General features: G+C 38.6%; 1 protein-coding gene across 1 annotated transcript in view; it reads left to right on the top strand.

Annotated features, from left to right (window-relative positions):
• Positions 1–1,586: 1,586 nt before the first annotated feature.
• The window catches only part of PRIM2 (DNA primase subunit 2), a gene marked incomplete at its 5' end in the record, with an annotated part of 101,702 nt that continues 91,053 nt past the window's right edge, over positions 1,587–12,235 (top strand). The window contains 4 exons of the mRNA XM_080616777.1: positions 1,587–1,743; positions 2,425–2,528; positions 2,840–2,919; positions 5,624–5,744. Of these exons, the coding sequence (XP_080472903.1) occupies positions 1,587–1,743; positions 2,425–2,528; positions 2,840–2,919; positions 5,624–5,744 (462 nt within the window). The remainder of the gene's footprint in view (positions 1,744–2,424; positions 2,529–2,839; positions 2,920–5,623; positions 5,745–12,235) is intronic.

Here is a 12,235-nt window from a genome sequence, read left to right as displayed (position 1 = left end):
AGCTTTGCCTTCTTGCAGCTACTAGGTGGATTTTGGCAGATGCACTCCTACTCCTGAGCAACTCGTGTAGCAGCCAGGTGGAGAAGGGAAGAACCCGTAGAGGGATGAGCACTGGCTATTCAAAAAAGGTTGTTTTGGGTTAAAGTTGCTTTATATGTTTGTACATATAAAGATATAAAGTTACTTTGGGTTAAATGTATTACAAAAAGATAAATATATAAAAAGATACCGATAGCTTGTTTTTTCCTGGAAAACTACGGAGCAGCCCTGGAGAGTGATTTTCTGTCCTGTTAAATTGTTCAGCTGGTCCCTTGGCTGAGGTTTAGGTCAGACCAAACAGCTAATTTCACAGTCTGAGAATAGGCATAGGAGTATTCTCTGTAGGCAGTTTGGATGTGGCCACCTTGTTTTGAAGGGTAACTGGACTGGGTTATCCTGCACTATTTGAACTCAGCACCATATTCAATCTGCTAGCACAGCGCAGGCTGCAGTTTTTAGGCTGGCTTCTAGAGGCAGTGTTTGTTAAAGCTGCAGCCACATTACTCAACAGTGTCTTAGCTACTGCTCGTGAACGTGAGACTAAAATGTGTCCTGGTCCATGATCACTTCATTGCTCACAAGCAAATGCCAGTCTAGGTTACTGATTTTCCTCACTTTGTGGGAATAAACAGTATGTCAATCCTGATTTTCCATCCCTCTGCACTCCGAATTTGCTGTAAGACCATTAACCAACTTTTCTGTTTGGGGAAAATTAGCAAGTGGCATTTTGAGGGAAAGACACAGAACATGACCTCAGCTGTGGCAAAACGGGCAAGCCAGTAGCAAAAAAGGCAAATCCTGCTGTCATCTTGGAAAAATTATGAAATTATACAATTATAGCACATGCAGAGTTTATGGGATCATGGAATTCGTAGAAAGTTCCTCAGGGCTTGCATACCGTGCCGAATGTTTCACTTTCAATCCAGTTTAGCAGCACCATGAAAGGTTGGAAGAAAACCAGAGGAAGAGCATTTGTCTCACTTGGTGGCAAACGTTTTTAAAGACCTTCAGTCGTGAAAACCACAACCTGACAGCAAGTTAGCTACGGCACATCACCCCCTGTCAGAATACCCACATAAGAAGGCCCATTTAATCAGCTTAGGTGCCTGCGTACGAAGACCAGGGCACCACCGAACGCCCCCGGAAGCGAGCCCGCGGCCCGCGACGGGAGCCGCCATCCTGGCTGTGAGCACGCCTCCCGCTTCGCTGCCGCGAGCCAATTGCAGCGCAGGAGGCGTGGCCCGGGCAGGCGCGAAGGGCGGAAGTGGGCGTGGCCGGCCGTGCGCGGGAAGCCGCGGCGGTTGGACTGTGCGCGGTTGCAGGTGGGGGTTCTGCGTTACCGCGGCGTGCGGGGCGGTTGCCATGGGGACGCGGGGGTCTGTCACTGCGGGCGGGGGCCAGAGGCAGAACCCCGGGGCACTCGGTGGCGGGCGGGCTCTGGGCGAGCCCAGGGCCGGTGGTGGCTGCCTTCAGTTCCCTATCCCCTTCCGCCCGGTGCTGCCTCCAGTTGAGCGCCCGTGTCGCCCCTAGGCCCGCCTGCGGGGCAAATGGAGTTCTCTAGCAGTCGAGCGAGGCTGAGGCAGGCGCGGCTGGCCGAGGACCGGCGGGAGCTGTACCCTCACAGCCTGCAGTTCTACCTGGAGCCCCCCACGGAAAGCATCTCTCTGGTGGAGTTTGAGAGCTTTGCCATCGACCGCCTGAAGCGTGAGTAGCATGCTGGGCCCTCCTCCATCCCCACGTCCCTCCCTCGGAGTTCTGGTTCTTCCTATCGTGGCTGTATGTATTTTTGGCGGGTTTAGATGCTCTCGTTCCCTGTTATTAATGTGAACTGTCTGCCTGCTCATGCTGAAATGAACCCCTTTTAGAGGTAAACATGTTGCTTTAGGTGTTTCAGAGAGCTATGACTGATTTCACGTGTGTTTGGCATATAGCAGTCAGGACTGTATGGTCGTGGTTTACAGTGGTGGGTTTTATAAGCATGTTTCCCTTTCTAGGTGTTGTGACATATTTGATGTCTCAGCACAGTGGTTCATGTTGTTGTAGCTTGAGGCAAGGGTTCCCCTGACCTCCTGGAAACCACTGAATCCAAGGTTTCCATCATTACGGTGGAAACCAATGTTCTGAGACTGATCTATCAGAGTTGGCTGTCTCCCTTTTCCTTGTTGGCTATCTTCCTTTCCTTGATGACTGTATGGATTCCAGAATTGGGTGAGCTGTTCAGCACTTGTGGATGACATGTTATTGTGTGTATTTCTTACCCCTTTGCTCCCCATACCACTAAAAGCAATTCCTATGGCCTTACTCCAGTTTGTGCATTTCCCAAGACATGATACAGTTAGATTTCTTTTCAATATGTTGTCTCTAATATGAACCATTTTTCCCCAGTGCTCAAAGTAGTTGAAAACCTTGGTGTGAGCTACGTAAGAGGTAATGATGTATACAAAACTAAGCTGGAGGCTGAGCTCCGGAGACTAAAGTTTCCCTACAAAGTAAGTCAAAATCAAAAAAGGGAACTCTTGCACTTTATTTTCTTTACACTGTTCAAGAAATCTGAATAAAAGTAGAGGTGATGAAATATGATCTCTAAAACTTAAATTCTGCCATTTTGTCAGAAGTGTAGTTTTTCTTCGAGAGTATATATTTCTTTAGGATATCCCCTTTCTTTAATAGTCTTGCATTTATTGTCTTAAAGATGGGTATTAAACAGTGTTTTATTGAACATCAGTGATAAATTAATTGTATTTTTTATCTGGAAGAGATTATTTATCTGAAATAATAATAATAGCAATATGTTCTTTAGGCTTTGGCTGAGGATGATTATGAAGCAAGAAGAAAAGATCATATATCTCATTTCATACTGCGTCTTGCTTACTGTCAGTCGTAAGTACTTTTTGGGTTATGTTGTACTATTAAAGTCTACATGGATACTACGTTGCTTTATTACAGACATTATGGTTATTTTAGAGTTGCATGGCTACTAAATAGAAAGCTGGGTTCAAAGAGAGCAGGTTTATTTTTCCTAGGAACCTGATTACAGCTGTGCCAAAAGGGATACTTGGGATCAAAATTAATATCCAGATTTTGTAATACTTAAAAATGAAAGTATGAAGTTTTGTGTCTTGTGCATAGAACATTGATTTGGGTCTCTTCCTTTTGACATCTTTTGTAAGACTAAAGCACACCAGTATTAAGTTTTTGTTAGGCTTTCACAGTGATTGAGAATTTAATTTAGATTAACTGCTGCATATGCTTAAACTGTTGATTACTGACCAAAGAGCTGACTATGTAAATAGGCTTTATATTATTGTCTCAAGAGGGAGCCTTGCTTCTGGCAAACTAAAAATACCATCTGAGTTTGAGGCTTCCTCTATTGATTCTGCAGATTCATTGCTGTGGATGGTTGCACTGCAGTTTTTTTGTCATGTGAAAACTCAAGCACAAAGTTGGTCCTGTTGAGTGCATTTCTTTTGCTTCAACTGGAGTTTTTGGATGAAATTATACAGGTTGTCAGTGTTTTATGTCTGTTAGCAGCTTTGTTTTGCATTAATGTGAACTCCTGACTCCTTTCCCTTGCAGTCCTTTTTTGGAATTAAGCCTGGCAAATATGAAGTTTATACTGTTTTGAATTGTTAATTCAATTGCATTTCAATTTATAATATAGTTTAAGTTAGGTGAGTGTGGTAGATTACATGTTATGATACTATGGTAGCTGACATGACCGTGGTAGCTGACAGTGCTGCTATGGATAAAGATTTATAAGCAAAAACAGACAGGGAAGGTGAGGAGGGACTGTGCTATAGGCCAAGATATGGAGCTGGAATGGATGGGGCTTTTCCTTGAAATGGGTCACGAGACAGTTGAATGTTTTGAGGCAAGTGTTAGAGAAGAGACCAAGGTGGCTAACAATATGATAGGTGTAAGCTACAGGCCATCTGATCAGAACAGGAGGTAGCAGAGGCCTCAAAAGCCTCCAGATGGAGGAAGCCTCACCATGAGAGGCCCTGAGTGACGTTAAACACCCTTACGTTTCCTGGATTATTTATATCCCATTGTGTTGCCCTTTCAAAAAAAATCTGGGCTGTGCCCGTCTATCCCCACCATGTGTTGCATCACTATATTGCTCTGGAATCTCCTGATTCCAGATAATAGATGCAGATAATTGGACTATTTTCTTTTTCTCTGCAAGCTATATTTTTATAAAAAGATCTTTATCATTTGTATAAGCGCTTACTTGACTTACTGAGTGCTTGATTAGGAAATAAATGGGAGACATGGCTCAAACCCTGTGTTTCAGGGAGGTATTGTAGCAATTAGGCGGGACAGAGGTGGGCAGCCTGTTGAAGGTGAACCACTTTGCAGAAATAAATACAAGCTATTTTGGGCCACAGAATCAGAAGGAAAGAGCCTGACTTTATTGTCTAGAGGGAAAGACCCCTTCTTAGGGAGGAGGGGCCTTGGCTGGAGCTCCAGGGCACTCTGAAAACTACTTGCAAATGTGTTTTTGTGTTCCTGTTTCTATACAGGTAGTTTGATGCAGTGTTTCAATAAAGCAGCTTGATAGTCAGTTTCTACTTAAACTAGCTTTTTTGTTTGTTTCTTTCTTTGAGAAGGTGGACTTACTGCTTACTCATAAAATGGAAAACAGTAACTTAGGCACTGTGAGGTGATCCTGTGCCTACCATTCTTCATTCTTTCTTGAAAAGCAGTTATTTCAGGGATAAGATATTTCTATGCTCTAATACTGGCATGTTCCCCAAAAGATAAAATTGGGAGGCAAAGAGAATGTACTGTTCTCTAAGCTTTTGTCATATTGGGTCAGAAAAATAAGCTTCACACAAATCATTAGGTTAATTGATGAAAGCTATTAAGGTAGGTGTGTTTGAAAGTGTACTTAAATAGAGCTGCAAACAGGGTTGAATTTAGTTCCCTGTGGCAGTTGTATTTACAGGCTTGTTTTCCTGTGGCACTGCCTTTTTAAGTTTCCAGTTGGCCAACAGTGCCACCCAGGGGCATGAGTTTGCATCAGCTGTTTTTCTAGTCTATATTGTATTGTTTTGGCTTGTTGTTTACATGGTCTGGAGTGTCCAGCTGCGCCGTTCTTGTCAGTTAAATATGTAATGTAATCTTCTCTTGTCTCTCCTTCTGCCTTCTGATAACCAAGAATTTAAAGCTTATTCCCATATAATGTTGCTAAGATACAGTATATACGGTCTTGAGTGAATAGTCTCATCCATACTGTTCTTTCACATCTCTTGCAATGTCACTTACATCTGTCAAGACCAGGAAATAGAATAATCTTGTTTCATTCACTTTCATGGCAAACACAGCTCTACCTTTGTTAGTCCAAAACATCTGCAGTCATGCTTCTTAGTGTACTGTCTCTTCACAAGTCTTTTTGGATTGAATGCTCCTTCCTGAAGGTTTCCTGCCTTTTCTTCCAAGCTCCTCGGTTTGTGGGTCCCATGCCAAAGCCAGCATTACATTAAATGTTGTGTTCACTATGTTTGACATCTAGTTTATAGAGAAAAAGAGAATGCATAACCAGAAAATGTTATTTTAATTTTTTTTAATTATTTCTTTGCAGTGAGGATCTCAGGCGTTGGTTTCTTCAACAAGAAATGGATCTCTTGCGGTATCGCTTCCATGAACTAACTGGCAATTTAAGACAGAAATTCCTGGAACATGTTAACTTATCATTTGAAGCTGTAAGTATGTTACTTTCTGCATTTGTGTCATGTTGGATGTGCCTGTTGTGTTTTAAAATTCTCATTAAGATAGTTCTAGTAGTACCGTTCAGAAAATAAAATGTGAAGTTATGGCTTTAAAAACCGAACCACACAGAACTTCTGAACCTGGAGAATCATGTGCATGCCACAGAAATGAGGATTAAGTGATGTAATTATGTGCTGCAACAAGAGAAGCTGGGTCTGCTTACAAAGGTAAGTTAACAATGTTTACAAAAGCTGACAGGTATTTTTGAATCAAGATTCTGGAAAGATTAGAGCTAGTCTATGTTCTCCAGATGTGGCATTTGTATGTCCATCAGGGCAAATAACACTCAGGTCACAATTACCTTGCTTTCTGTGTAAGTGATGAATTGTTTGATAATTCACCTTTAAGGGTTTCAGTGATAAGAAAGTAATAGCTGTGTTTGATTCTAACCTAAAGTATATGTGCAGTCCATTCTCATCAGTTTACTGACTTTAGTTGGAAATTAGTTTTGGTCAACATATGTCTTTATTCATAAACTTTACTCTAGAAGCTTTGCAATCTACTAACTGCTTTTAAGATGTTGGCTTCTTGCTATAGTAACCAAGGCAGTGGGTCCTCACAGTAACCTGGGGACTGTGCACATTGTACCATTTCATAAAACTGACATATGGAAAACTATGTGAAGATTAAAACTCATGTTAGCTGTTGAGGGCATAATTAAAATATAATAAAGTATGAAAATCCTGTATGGCTTGCACAAGAGCATAACTTACTGTGTAGTTGTCACTGTGGGTTAAAACCAATAGGTTTCTACTTTGCAAGTGTATTTGTGACACATGGTTGTATGTTTGTGCATGCTAAAAATAATTTCAATTCTACTTTTTTGTGCATCTTATGTGAGTTATTGCAGCTATAGATGTGTAACCAAGAAGGTGATTTAGCTTAAAAAAAAAAACCTAAACCAAGCTGGTATGGTAGTTAAAAATTGCCTACTGTGTTGAAGGATTTATATGTAATTTTAAAAGAAATTATGTACAATTAAATAACAGGTTTATTGGTACATGTATGTGTATGTATGAAGTCTATGTAAGTTCTGTTATTTTCATTCACTAGACTATTTGATTTTGGCCCATTAAATACATCCTAAGGAGAATGCAGAATATAAGTTGAGCCCAAAATTCTGTAAATGCTCTTACTCCACAGGTGTTGCTTTCTCATTAGAACTTAGATTCAAAGCTTTTTCCCCTTTTAACTTAAACTCATTCTAGTTCTTTACCAGCTTATGAAAAACCTTGAAAATACCAAAGCTGTGTAGTCAAACGACTGTGGGTTTTGAGATGCTTTAGGGATATTACAAATGAGTTCCTGCTCTTATATACTGCTTCTTTTGTCTGAGTGGATTAATTGAAAATGTCTATTGGAGTTTCTGTATTAATGACTTCAATAAAATTTTGCACTGTAGCTATGAACTCTTTTGTTAGAAAGCTCCAGCTTTGCCTGTAGCTCTCAAAGCAAACTTAATAAAAACTAATGCACAATCATCACTACTCAAAAAAACCTTTCTCTTAAAATACTGTTTAATTAGAAGAACTTAAATATTCTAAAATACGTGACTGACACGCATGATATATTCCTGGATTGAAATATCTGACACCAGTGCATGTTGATAGCTAAAGGTAATTTGTGCAGTGTTGAGAATGAATTTGTCTAGCTAAATAGTAACACACAGGCTTTCCTGGGTCTTTGAGAGACTATTAGAAATGTCATTCCTTGGTTCAACAGACCTTTCAGCTAGTGGTGTGTTTGTGGAGCTAGATTTCCATTGCTTATTCCCCAGTCTCATATTGTCCTGTCACAGTTTCAGCATTCAGCCTTGTGAGAATAAATTAATGTTTGCAGGTTGCTGAAAATAGCTAGGAGTATGGATTGGTTCTGTGCTATTGAATGTGCCTTCAATATGTCAAAATGATTAAGAAGGTATTGCTTTCCTATGCCTGTTGAGGCAACAAAGCATCATTTCATTGAAAATACACTTCCCTGCTTCTACTTCCCTCCCGCCTTCCAATTCCAGTGTGAATTTAAGGAAAAGTAATCCCTCCTTACAAGATCATGTATAAAACAAAGATCATGTATAAAACATTGGAATATTATGAAGAATTCCATATGTGTCTGAAACAGGTGTAAACTCTATGGTGCTGTATAGGGGCCACTAAAACTAAGGCCACTGTAAAAGCAATATTCTTTTTCTCAATGTTGTATTTGTAAAAGGCTTTATAAATGGAAGTGAAGACCAACTATACTCTTCATACTTCTCTATTAGAAGTTACAAGTTTTTATGCCTTATTTTGCATGCATGAAGATGGAAATCAAAGTTTGTGCAACACCTGTCAGAAAAGGGAATGGTCTTCAGGAAAAGGAATTAGTTCTGATATTACAATTCAATTTCTATATTAGTAAACAGATAGAAATTCTGCTGCGGGGTTTTAACTGCTGAAGGTATCCTAAGAAAGTCAGTGAAATTTCCTTAAAGAGAAGACAGGTGCCTTACATTTTCTAGATAATGGTTCTGCATTTCAGAATTGTAATCTGAGATAGGCCGGAGCTGCTGAAGTTTAGACTACAGTGTAGACTGGCATAGCTGTGTCTCCAGTTAACAATCCTGAGAAACAATGTAAGAAGCAATTCTCAGTATTTAATAAAAGAACTGTTCTTTTTTTGTGGGGAGGAGGAGTAAGTGGATCACTCTGTACAGTTCTGTCACAGTTATCTTCATTTACAGCACCAGCAAAGTAAAACAAACAGTGACATATCTGTCACTTTTCTCCTTTTCATGTTTGCTTACATGTGTGAGAAAGATGTATTTATATAATTTTTGCAGTGGTTTTGCAGAGTAGTGCTTGAGATTTTGTGAATCATGGCTTGAAAGTTACTGCTTTATAGAATCAAGAAGTCTTCAATCCCACTCGGGGATAATATTTAAGCAGCTGTTAAGATATTTCTTTCTTTGAACTCAAGGTCTTACTTAGCAACTTTTTGGGAAGATTGAAGTTGTTTGCAACTAGAAGAAAAAAATAGTGGACTTTCTGAATTTTTTATATGACAGCCAGCTGAGGAGAGCTAAAAATGATAGTAGGTCTGATCTCATCATTAAAGAGAATTTTAATCAAAGAGCAAGAGCTTTCTGAAACTAAAAAATAGAAATTAAATTCAATGAAAATGAGTTTTAATTTTTATAATAGGATTTCTTTTGTCCTGTGACTAACATCTATATTGCTGATGGAGCGAAATACACGGCAAAGGGTTTATTAAAATAAGTAAATACTTGCTCTTACTGAGAGGACATATTCAGCATCTCTGACAATAACTTGCTTCAGCTTTTGCATTTTGGCCAGTGTTTGGGACAGTAGTGAAACTATTTTCTTTTGGTTAAAGTATTCTGTGTAGTGTATGGGTGCCAGGCTCTTAATCAGAACACCAAACCTTAATTTTTTGGGAGGGTGGAAGGGAAGGGGCATGTATTGCTTTAATGAAATGCTGTTTTGCCTACAAATAGTACAGAAAATAATACCAACTGGTGTACTTTGTCATATCTGAAGCTAGTTGTCTTAACTAGTTAATTTCCATGATTTCTAATTTATTCTCTAAACAGCTTTAAAGCTTTTGGTATTTTGTTAGAAAATAAATTATTTAAGATTTGTGCTGCTCAGACATTCTTAAATGGTTTTAGATATCTTTAAAAATTAAAACATTCAGTTTTGAAGATTATTTCTATCTTAACTGTTATTTGTACACCTTCCATTGCTTCCCCCTCAAAATTATTGTATTGAGAATTTAAACAATTCAGTATTTAGCCTGTGTTTTTTCTGAAAGAAGTTGTGTTTGAACCATGGTGTCAAAAGTGATGTTTACAATATAGCCTCCTTTCCAGCAGCAAGAAAGGCACTGAAGAAATGTGACTTTTGAACTTTAACAGGAGTTACAAGTTTTGATGGCAAACCGAAATTATTTTACGTACATACTCACTCGTTCACTCTGTGATACATTATTTTGTAGAATTCCCTTCCGTGTATTTTCCTGGGAGTGGTTAGGCTTGACTTGGGAGGTTTTAGGCTTGGCCTGGGAGAAGCATTTGTTACATGACATTTTTACAATACTCTTATGAAATAATACTTTGATAGGTATTTACTAGCTTAAACCACAGTTTTCCTAGAGCAGTGTTGCCTAATTGATAGCCAGTTGTGGGGTATTTCTCGTGATGCTACCTGTTGCCTGAGAAAACAGGTATTTGAATGGTGCTTGCTTCATGTTAGCTAAATCCTACTGCCTTGCAAAAAGCATCTATTTCAGCTTAGAGCAGTGGACTTACAGGAAGTTTAGAAAACATTCTCCAGTAATTCTGCAGTTGCCTTGTTCAGTAAAGCTTATTTTTACCCTTATTTGACACTTAAATTTCTGGACCTCAGTCTATAATACTGTCTTCAATAATACTTCATAGATGGCTTGCTGTCAGGTGTCCACCAAATTTTGGATAACTGCTTAAAGGAGAAGAGATCAGGTAACAGTCTTGCCTCAAAACTAAGGTGTGATGTGAAAGTTCCATGCTTTTGATGTGTCCTTGTCCTGAAGTGCTACTTTGCCTTTCTTGACACTTTAGTATAGGGCATTCAATATAAGATGATTCTGATGTATAATTGTTTCTATTTTTTTTTTTTAATGAACAAGAAACACTTACTAATCTGTTCCCCGTTTCTAAAGCTTGCTTATTTTTCATCTATACTTTGAGAGTATTTCCTCTGGTATGTTGAATGGTTTTCTATCGTAGTAACAGGAGAATTGTGAAATGGTTCTGAAGGTCTTTCAGAATATTTACAGTCTATATTTGGGGTGAAAAAAAAGAAGAGTTTTAAGGGATAGTGCTATCATCATTCAGATAAATACTGAAGCTTTTTATGTATGGCATGTAGTTTTCAGCTCTCAGGGCACATTAAATAGTCTGTGTGCAAAGTCAGTCACATAGGGAGCACAGGAAATCCTTAAGCAGCACTCAAGAGAAGTAAATGCTGACATTTAAGGTGACAAAGCCCATCAAAGAGAATATGCAAACACAGGTGTGCAGCTGAGATTTACATCAATTTAGGAGATTAAAGCATTAAAACCTTACTATAAATGAGTAATTACAGCAATGATGCCTGACAGTTTCTGGCAGTAAAAGCCACTAATATAGATTTTTAAGATATTTAAAGGGAAATCTAATTAATATTTTAAATATTATAGCTAGTAGTTATTAGAGAAAGTATTTTAATCTCTTCAGTAAATTCAGTATATGAAAGAATTGTATGAAGTAAATGGTTTTACAGGTAGATGACACTTGGCTTTAACTAGAAAGTTGTTTTCTTTCTTGCCATGAGCTGTGGGCATCTGATGTTTTCCTTTGTTTAAGTTAGGAGTGCCTGATTTTTTTCTGCCAGATTGTGATACAAGACCTGTTTGGAGTCAGTTAACATTATGCCCAAGCCCTATTTTTTCATGTAATTTTATCAGTGAGATTGTCTGTTTGTGTGGTTTTCCACATGCCTTGCTATGTATGTACCACCTGTTTATCCCCCTGTTCTTACCCAACCTTTTCACTTCTCTTTTTCCCTTTTTCTTGTAGTTGGTTATGCATGCCCATATCAGAAACACTTGAGTGATTACACTTATTATTTGTTAAAATAGTGCTGTTAGACCTTCAAGGTGTGAGATAAATCCTGGTTTATTGATTTGATGTTCTGATAGCATTTTGATGTAATTGGAATATTTATGGCAACTGCCACAAGTTATTATTAAGAAGCTTTCAATGTGTCTAGGTTTGAGCAAAACTGCAAGATACCTGGATCACTCATGTTCCTAGGAATTCCTGAATTAAGGTGTTGAGCTTCCTATTGTTCACATATTTGGTCTTACACCTGACACTGGGGAAATAATCACGATGATGATGATGATAACCAAAGCTATAAGAATAGAGTAAATCTATTCTTTCCTTCACTCTGTATGCAGCTTATCTTTTTGTTGCCCTTCAAGGCCGTGTCTGTGTCATATTGCATAGTAACTCCTAGATCTTAATCTGGATATTTGCATTCTTCTGAAATATAAATAGGCATCTCTAATATATTCTGCTTCTTTCAGTAATTGCTTTAAGATATTTAGGAAAAGTGGTGACAGTATTCTCTTTAGAGTTTTATTTACACTTTCTTCTAATACATGTCAGCTTGTGCTTTGTAGCATTAAAGGAGAAATTGGGTCAAAAGTTGCCTAGTCATACTGGTAGCTTTGCTCAGTAGTTAGAAGTGGAGTTCCCTGGATTGGCAACTTACTTGCCAGTTACAATAAATTATCTGGAATAATGTTTCCTTAAAAGGAAGTCTAAATTAGCACAAGTCCAAATTATCTATCTTTTCATTCCTTGTGACTTTAACTTACATGTTAATTTCTGTAATTATTAACA

The sequence above is a fragment of the Psittacula echo genome, assembly GCF_963264785.1.
Source record: "Psittacula echo genome assembly, chromosome: 4".
In the NCBI taxonomy this organism is placed as follows: domain Eukaryota; kingdom Metazoa; phylum Chordata; class Aves; order Psittaciformes; family Psittacidae; genus Psittacula; species Psittacula echo.
This window is presented reverse-complemented; position numbering and strand designations above follow the sequence as displayed.